Source organism: Taurulus bubalis, assembly GCF_910589615.1.
Source record: "Taurulus bubalis genome assembly, chromosome: 11".
NCBI lineage: Eukaryota > Metazoa > Chordata > Actinopteri > Perciformes > Cottidae > Taurulus > Taurulus bubalis.
In genome coordinates, this window is record NC_136599.1 from 20,384,434 (window position 1) to 20,394,075 (window position 9,642).

A 9,642-nucleotide genomic window follows, 5' to 3' on the forward strand; every position below is an offset into this window, starting at 1 on the left:
CTCATTGTACATATATACATATTATATACAATGAACTGGATTCATATAAAAAAAAAACATTGAAGACAACAGAGTAGTCAGAGTAGTGCAAGTAGTGCATGAGGGAAGGACTTGAGATCTGGTACAAAAAGAGGCCAGATAGAAAACTTATAGGACACATTTAGCTTTGGCAGTATAACCAGCATATTCATAATAATATAAATAACACAAGTATTAAATGTACATTGTATTAATGTTACTACTACTATGCTATTTATTATTTGGAGAGAGTTTAAAACATTAGAAATAGGCAATTCTTTCAGACAGCTGCTCCTCTCATCTTCCTCAGCTTCGCCTGGGTCACTGAAGTGCTCTGAGACCGGATGGCTGTCGCCCCCCATGTTATTCTCATTTTTGCAGACTGCAGCCAGTTGAATAGGAGCCACTGGCTTGTTTTGCACGATAGACGTTGACCGCCCTCGATCCAACATGAATAAATACTGCGTTTCATGACTCACTGGTCATTTACCACTGACTTCTGCAGAACCATGCTCCGCCTCAGCACCACGCTCGGTGAGTATACTGGGGACAATAATGATTGAAATATAGCTTTCTATTTCTGAAATTTGAAATGCAGTTTTGTAAAATTTCCATTTCAGTGCTGGCAGCGATCTGTCTGCTTCTAAGCACAGGTAATATGTATGTCTGTGTGTGTGTGAGAGAGAGAGTCTGATTAAGGCCTTACCTGCTGTTTTTGATATGATGCGTGTGTGCCTGCATGTGTGTGTGTGTGTAAGGATGCTTGAATACAGTTGTATGTGTCTATTGTTTGTGTTAAACTACTACTTTCATATCTGTTTTTAGGTGTTGCTACAGAGACAGTTGTCACCTGTAATGTCGACACTGTCCATCGCCTGAGCTGTGGTATGCCTCTATTTCCTGACACTTTCTGTCCACAACGGTGCCTTTTTATTCCCAGCACAATTAAGGATTAGGTGATCCTTGCAAGCAGACAAAACCAGTGATGACTTTATTTCTAATTTCATAATTTCTCCCTCTTTGGTGTGTACCAGATACCGGTGTGATCAGCGTGCAGGCAGCACTGTATGGACGTGCAGACAGTGAGACCTGCGGTGAAGGGAGACCTCAGAGTCAGCTTGCCAATACAGAGTGCTCTCAGGAGGGCACAGCGGACGTCCTCAAGAGAAGGTACACATTACCTGCACAGCAATGGAAAATAAATATAATGTTGTTATTGCACATATTCTAAATGTAGCTACTAAGATATTCAGAAAAATAATCAAAAACAGTGCACCAGACAACAAAAACAATAGAACAAACATTTGTATTATAATCAATATTACAAGCAGCTGCAGTGCCATTGTTGCTTCCATAGTCAGTGTTTGACCTAAACAGGTTCCAGATCTCATTGTGTGATAATATTGAGTGTGTTGTTCCGCTTCCTTATGTCGACGGTGATTCAGTCGTCCCAGAATGAGGAAAGGAATTAGTCCCCTACATTGGCACAACAATAGGGTTGGGTACCGAGAACAATAGGGTTGGGTTCCAATTGGATAAGTGAGCGTTGCATCACAACCACGTATGAAGAAATACATTAAAGAAAATATATTTATAAAAAGATCGCAACGACCTGGATTCGATCCCTGTCGAGCAAAATGCAAATCTACTGAAAGATGGTGGCTCAACCTACAGAGCCACCTATTATTAAAAAAACTCAAGTCATTTCAGGTATGACTCATTCATGTCACATCTCCTCTGTATCCAGGGAACCTCTTGGTCTAGGTGAGCTGAAACAACTGGTTACCTCGGGCGGATATTAAACCACTGTCGTGGAACTCCACAAACATGTTGTTGCCTCTTCTGCAGTCAGCACTACTTGACTACAAGCAGGCTTACGACGGCAGAGAGTTAGCAGCTAATCAGCAAGCCGCACAACACTGTGATATCTTTTCCTAACCAAGTTTTTAAATGTAATTTTAAAAGCTGTCAATGTACTCCCTTGATGGGGAACTTTATTACGAGTGCCAAAAGAAGCAAGATGAGCAGCAGCATCATCTTGCAAAAGTATAGCTGACTCCAGAATCGGCAACAATATTTTTGTGGAGTTCCACGACAGTGTTTTAATATCCGCCTGAAACAAGTTGTTTCAGATCACCAGACTGACTTAAGTTTGCTTAATGATTGGTGGCGCATCGCGTATCGCCACCACATAACAACATGTAATCATTTTTGCTCTACAGAGATCGAATCCAGGTCGTTGCGATCTTTACATTTATCTTTCTTCAATGTGTTTCTTCATACGCAGTTGTGATGTAGTGCTCACTTAAACAACCGTAATCGCCGCAAAGGATATGCCATGTGGCGTGAAGATCTCCAGCAATATATGTTCTTCATTGTTTTGTGGGTAGAACATTACTAGTATTCCACTCTTCCTGTGTCTCAGTGTTCACTATGTTTTTAGTGTCTTTTCACAATACGATCGTCACAAAAGTAGAATTGTTTTTGTCAAAATGCGTCAGTGGTGTCTGGCCGTAGCCTCGCGAAAAAGCATCGCTAAATATGTTGAGATGTGGATTAATCCGCCCGAGGTAACCAGTTGTTTCAGCTCACCTAGACCAAGAGGTTCCCTGGACACAGAAGAGATGTGACATAAATGAGTAATACCTGAAATGACTTGAGTTTTTTTAATAATAGGTGGCCCTGTAGGTTGAGCCACCTTCTTTCAGTAGATTTGCATTTTGCTCGACAGGGATCGAATCCAGGTCGTTGCTTTTTTTTTCATAAATATATTTTCTTTAATGTATTTCTTCATACGTGGTCGTGATGCAGCGCTCACTTATACAATCACGATCGCTGCAATAGAGATGAAATGTGGCTTGAAGATCTTCTTCATACGTGGTCGTGATGCAGCGCTCACTTATACAATCACGATCGCTGCAATAGAGATGAAATGTGGCTTGAAGATCTCCAGCAATATGTTTGTGAATGTGTGACGAATCTGGTGACCAGACAGAAAACCGCTGCATCTGGGAAGTGAAGACAACGCACGCACGCGTAGGGAAACCAGTAGGTTTGAAAACCAGTTGGGGTGTAACACCTGTTCCTACCGGACCGAAAAGCAACGCAGATTTCGGTACTTTCTTCCGGTGCCTGAGCCGATTTAAATCCTTTTTTTTTTACACTACTCTGTAATGTTGCACGGTGTATAGATACTAAAAAGGTAACGCAGTACCCGTACGTTAAAAACGATAGGATTTTGATGTATCGATACTATTAAAATAGTGCGGATCAGAGCACACTCCTCCACTCTCTGTTGTCCGCCTGCATGCAGAGCGAGGCTCAAGGGGGCGGGGCTTCCAGTGCGCGCACACAGAGATCGCTGCAGACACGAGCACGAGCTTTTGAACGTCCATCCTCGGCTTGCTGGAACAAATCTCTCAAGTTGATATTAATGATGACGTGTAGTCCAGTAAAGCAGCAGTTTGTAGAATCCAACAGTGTCTGAGTTCTGTTGCACACGGTCCCAATCAGGCCACCTGATGCTTGTGTCTGTTCTTTTTTTTTTAAATATATATTGTTTATAGTTTGAAGTTAAAAGGTTTGAAGCTGTAGTTTGAAGACAAGTGTGTTGTATGTATTTATGTATTTATATGTAAAGTATACTTTAAAAGACAGTTAATATATTGTTCAATTTTAAGAAAAGGTTCAGGCACCGTTTAGGCACCGGAATCGTTTTAAAAGTATCGGTTTAGCACCGGTATCGGAAAAAACCCAAACAATACCCATCCCTACACAACAATAGTGTTTGCTTTTGATTCTGCTTGAATCACGCTCTTTCTGTCCTTGCTGTTGCAGGTGTGATGGGAAAATGGTTTGTGAAGTAAGCGTGAATGTCTTCGGAGCACCTGACCCCTGCGTCGGCACCTTCAAATATCTACAGACCAACTATACCTGCCTCCCCGCAAGTCAGTCACATGTCTGCATGACATTAATGCCATAACTGTGCATAAGTACTGTCCGAAAAATGTGAGAAATTGAGATTTACAATGATTTTTTTCCTTTACTTGCCTTGGGGATTCAGGAAGGAGGCATTATGTTTCCATGAAGTTCAGTCAGTCAGCAGCAGGCTACACTTAAGTTCTGTTTTTATGTGTACGATCTGATTCTAAGAAGATCACTAGAAGATAAAATGTGACTTTTGACACAACATGGGTGTTAATAACACACGTTTAATGTGATCCATGTTATTTTGACAGTTCACCATGTGACATGTGAGCACTCTTTGGCCTACCTGGACTGTGGTAAGATGACATCTTCTCTTCTTTGAAACTATGGTGCATTAAAATAAAGAAAAAAAAACACAAGCTTTATTGTATTTGCATGTCACTTCATAACTTAATGCCACTTTGTCCTGTGACCTTTCAAAGCTATATTTTCGTTCCCCTTTGCTTGCAACTCTTCCTCCTCTTCTTGCCAGATGAAGGGCAGGTCATATCAGTCTATGGTGCCACTTATGGACGCTACGACCAGACCACGTGCACCTATAGACGGCCTGCCTCTCAGATCCAAAACATCGACTGCTCACAGCCTGCCAGCGGCGTTTCTGACAGGTGCAGTTGCCCACTCTTTGTCAATTTGTGCTTCAGGTTGAAGGCTGCTGGAATTTAATGTTATGTCTGCAGTGATTGCTGCACGTTTGTGATGCCACCCACTGTCACGTAGTGTATGCTGCAGTGCACATTCTAGCCTGTATTCTCTCATGTCACTCTGCCTTCACAGCTGCAATGGGAAAAACAGATGTGTTGTCAAAGTGGACAACTCGATGTTTGAAGACCCTTGTGTCGGCACGTACAAGTACCTGGAGGTGGCTTACATATGTGAATGTAAGTAGCTCGAAGGCCAGTTAGCACTGTTTTCACACTGACGATGCTAGTCTGTGGTCTTAATGTGCATAGGAAAACATGAGAGGTTCATCACCAACTGCTTGAATAATTATCTTTTCAGTGATAAAAATCAGGTTCTATTAATCCAAAAGTATTACATTTTTAGTTCCTTTAAGAAACAATAAGCTGTGCTGATGAAGTGTAAAATGCAGTATTTTGCCATCCTGCAGAAATGCAACATTTTGCACAACCAGTCACTTCGATTTTTTCTTTTTTTTTCACAGATCCATCTACCATTCCAATGGAGTCTGCGTAAACATAAACATGCTGTAACAACAATAAGATCACAATAAACATGTATTAAATAAAATATGTTCAATCAGCAGCATGTGGCTTGTCGTTGGTTTGGGATTCGGTTTTATTGTTTTGCTATTGTGCGAATTATTATTGTGACTCTCAGTGAGCGATGTTTTCCGGGTCTTCCAGGAAGTCCAAAGACAAAAAGAAAACAACAATAGTGGCTGTGGAGTGCTCCAGGAAGTAATTACAAAACTAAGTTGTGTCCCAGTCTGCAGAGACATCCTACATCCTTGAAGACTAAGAGCTCTTCTTCAAGGAAGCACATGTCACAAATGTGAGAGAGATGACGGATTCTCAGAAATGTGAACGAGCGCATTTGTCAGGCTGGAAAGATCATCTCTGAACAGGGCGATGACATCATATTACAACATAACCTTGTAAAGACCCTTTTTATGAGTTTTGCAATGCTGTGCATCATTTAACTTTCTTTGTTGTTGTTTTGTTTGTTTGTTGTCCTGAGCTTCTCCTCGTGGTGTTTTCTGTCATGTGAGTCGGCACATTGAGAACTAGTTTACTCACCATCTCGAGGCGCATTCAGTAAGTCATTGTTATCTTTCATCAGTCTTACACATTTTCTGTCATGCGGATGCCAGTTGGCAAGATCAAGCTATTGTTTTGAGGTGAAGACACCCTTTGACATGGCAGTATAAATACAGGTGTGTCTGTTCCAGCAACCATCAGTGTCACGCTTGACCTCAGCCTGGATCTTCTAAAATCATGTTCAGCTTCAGACTCAGCACCACATTGCGTGAGTACACAATTGACTGGCAACTAGAACAATTATGATGTGATTTGTCATGGATAAGTAGGAATTATGATTTCAGCTTTTTTGCTGAAGAAGATAATAGCTGTTAATACTTGACCCAGATGGATGTTTACTCAGTCTCAGTGTCATGGCCTACTGGGGACAGAATGGAGTCATCGCTAATGTTAGTAACACCTGGTCAAAATGTCTGCTGTGAAATTTTGTTTAATACTTTGATTAAGATTTAGTTTTTATTATTTTAAGCGAGACTTTGTAACTTTATCTCATGTTTGGCGGACACAGTTTGACAGCGATGTTTCTTTTCTAGTGCTGGCAGCAACATGTTCGCTCATGACAGCAGGTAAATATCAGAGTGGCATTAATGATGATTCTTGCACACATTTTCCACTAACAGGATGTGGCTTGAACGCACTTCAACTAATGCTTTTTCATCCTTTATTGAGTTGTTTCCACAGAGAGGGTCATCACATGCCGCAATGTCCAGCGCCTGAGCTGCGGTAAGGCAAAACTCTCCCACATAAACAAATATAAAGGAGTGATTTGTCCTGCTTCTAGATTTCTCATGTGGTGTGTTACAGATAGCGGAGTGATCGGTGTGCAGGCAACACTGTATGGACGTGCAGACAAGGAGACCTGCTCTAGGGGGATACGTCGGAGTCAACTTGCCAATACAGAGTGCTCTCTGAAGGGAACATTGGACATCCTCAAGACAAGGTACACATTACCTGCACAGGAATAGAAAATACATATAAATGGAAATGAGTCTCAGAATCAGGATTCAATGTCAATACAACTGTAGTGCAATGTAATAATTTAGTGGTTGAAATTTGTGGAAATGAAGTTCATGTATATATTTGATTATTGTCACAATTTGTTGTGTGCACTCTCATACTGAGGCTTTGTAATTGATTAGTGTGTCAGATTTATCTTTGACTTTAATATGTCATGAAACAATAGACTGGGCATCAACAATTTTGAAACCTGGCTTTATATAATATTCTGGTTTCTGTTTTGGAACCATATCGGACGAGACAATGCTTCATTTGCATATTTAAACCGGAAGTTTCAGAAAACTCAATGTGAGTTATCAGCTGGGGATGCTTCATTATGGTATCTGCTTGTTTAAATGTTTACCCTATCCCCTTAATGTGTTTCCTGAAGGTGTAATGGCAAGACGGAGTGTGAACTGAACCTGAAGGTTGTTCGTACCTCTGATCCCTGCCGTGGCATCTCCAAATACCTGGAAACCAACTACACCTGTTTACCAGCAAGTCAGTCACATGTCTGCATGAAACTAACTGAGAAAAAAAAGCTCCACGTTTTATGCTGTGATGTCTAATATGATTCACTCATGTTACTTTGACAGTTCACCTTGTTGCATGTCAGGACTCGTTGGCACTCCTCCACTGCGGTAATACATATTTTTTCTATATTTTTTTTTGCTTTCATGGTGGATTAAGCATAATTATATTTTCAATGCATCCGACCTCTCCGTCTTCTCCACCTAGCCAATTGTTCCTCCTCTTTTTGACAGATGAAGGACAGGTCATTTTTGTGTACGGGGCCGACTTTGGACGCCGTGACCAGACCACCTGCAATTTTCAACGACCCGCCTCTCAGATTAAAAATGACGCCTGCACAAGGCCCACTGGCAAAGTTGCTGACAGGTACGGCTGCAGACTCGTTGCTAAATATAAGTAACACGGATCTCAAGAAACAATTTCCTACTTGGCACAGATAAATACATTCGAGTGAATTGTAATTATTGCAAGCAGAATGAAAGTAAAATTGAGCCACACAATGTAAAAAAAAACATGCGTGTTTGAAAGTATGCGGCATCAATGTTCCCTCTAATTTTTTTCAGCACTGAGCAAAACATTTTTTTTGCTGAGCGCACATTTCAGCACTGTGAGCAATTCGCAACCACGCGATCTGCCGAAAACGACCACAAGCCTGCGTTAGCCATAGGGGATTCAAAGAGATGACAGCAAATGCATCAATATGTATACAAGGTTGATATTTATTCAATATCCTTTATAATGGCTGGGCTTTGGGAACATTTTAATGATGGTGTTTTACCAGTCAGTTTAGTTGAACTTAAAGGATCTTTGTTGAACTTCAATAATGGGAGGTTATGAATGGTTCACTGGTTATGATTGATGATGATTTATATAAAAGTATCAAAGGTGTTTAGTCATTTCTCAGCAGGTACAACATTTAAGTGGAACTTCATTGAAAGAAAAATGCTAATGCAGTGCTTAACAATAATTATATACCTATTAAATTGACATGGTGTCATTTTTCCTAAAGGTAGCCTATATAAACAATTTAATAACTTCATATTTAAATATGTCTGAAAGTTTCATCCTACCTGTGTCAGTTTAGACTATTTCATCTAGCCACTCATGTTTGAACGTTAGGCGGACCTTTTTCTGGGGCGCCTGCTCTGCCTTTCTTTTTGCCATGGTAGCCTATAGCTGCTGGAGCAGGGCCCGCCAAGAGGAGCCTAAACAGCGCCGGCCCGAGCTCATGTGGCGATCTGGGCGAGCTTCACTCCTGGCGCGGGGGACAGCGGGGGTGGGGGGTGCTAACGGAGGCAGAGCGCTAGCAGAGGTACAGAGAGCGCATTTCGAGAAACGGGACGCTGATTGGCCAAGAAGACTCGACACGGCACATCAAAGATCTTATTATTGTGAAGATGGCTCACTCCTATCTCAGAAACACTGGCGCAAAAAAGATTTTTAACCCCTGAAAAAAAAATCGTTTGTGCGGTCTGAAAAATGTGCGCGGTATGAAAAATCTATTGCACAGCCACTTCGACTGGCCTGCGCGGCCGTGCACGCGTGCAGCTTAGAGGGAACACTGTGCGGCATGCAGACCGTTGAAGCATTGTAGTCGCTCAGTTCCCAGTACGTGTTATAGCCTCATGCATGCACCAACCCAGATTAGATTTCATATGCTCCATGGTGAATTCAAGCCTGTTTTCACTCATGTCACTTCACAGCTGCAATGGGAAAAACAGCTGTACTATCAGAGTGAGCAACTCAGTGTTTGGAAACCCCTGTGTTGGCACTTACAAGTACCTGGAGGTGGCTTACATATGTGAATGTAAGTATCTTAAAGGTCCATTAGGCTGATTACTCTGATAAACAGCCACATGTGTGCTGTACAATATGAGGTAGGGAAAATGTCATCCTACTTATGATCAGTTGCTGAAATGAATTGTCGGAATTAAATATTTTATGTTTGTTTGTTCGCAGATCCTGGGGTCATTCCATAGCAGCTTCCAGAGCATTAACCTGTGTTCACATGCTGACATTTATATACAAATAAACTTGCACTGAATTAAATATATTTCTCAGTTTGTCCAGTTAATTGCCTGTAGAGAAATTAAAAAACAAACAACCGCAGAATCTGTGACAGTGACACAATCATGGCTGTGGCTAAGTGGTGAGCATGCCCGTCTTTCAATCAGAGGGTTGGTGATTCGTGCCCCGGCTCTGCTAGTCCTTGTCGTTGTGTCCTTGAGTAAGACACTTAACCCCTAATTGCTCCCTGTTGCTGTGTCTGCGGTGTAAAAGCATCATGTAATGTAAAATCAGTGATACAGTTATGTTTAGCAAGCTGTTGTAG

At 41.5% G+C, this 9,642-nt stretch overlaps 1 protein-coding gene across 1 annotated transcript; it reads left to right on the top strand.

Moving 5' to 3' along the window:
* Window positions 1–532: 532 nt before the first annotated feature.
* Window positions 533–9,360, top strand: LOC306743355 (rhamnose-binding lectin-like). The gene is made up of 18 exons (XM_079225859.1): window positions 533–671; window positions 844–903; window positions 1,053–1,188; window positions 3,856–3,965; window positions 4,257–4,301; window positions 4,478–4,610; window positions 4,780–4,883; window positions 5,168–5,195; window positions 5,370–5,423; window positions 5,939–5,991; window positions 6,317–6,349; window positions 6,453–6,506; window positions 6,588–6,723; window positions 7,171–7,280; window positions 7,376–7,420; window positions 7,544–7,676; window positions 9,014–9,117; window positions 9,270–9,360. Exons 1-18 carry the CDS (start codon window positions 611–613, stop codon window positions 9,287–9,289), a joined length of 1,419 nt encoding a protein of 472 aa, XP_079081985.1. The 5' UTR covers window positions 533–610; the 3' UTR covers window positions 9,290–9,360.
* The last annotated feature ends 282 nt before the right edge of the window (window positions 9,361–9,642 follow it).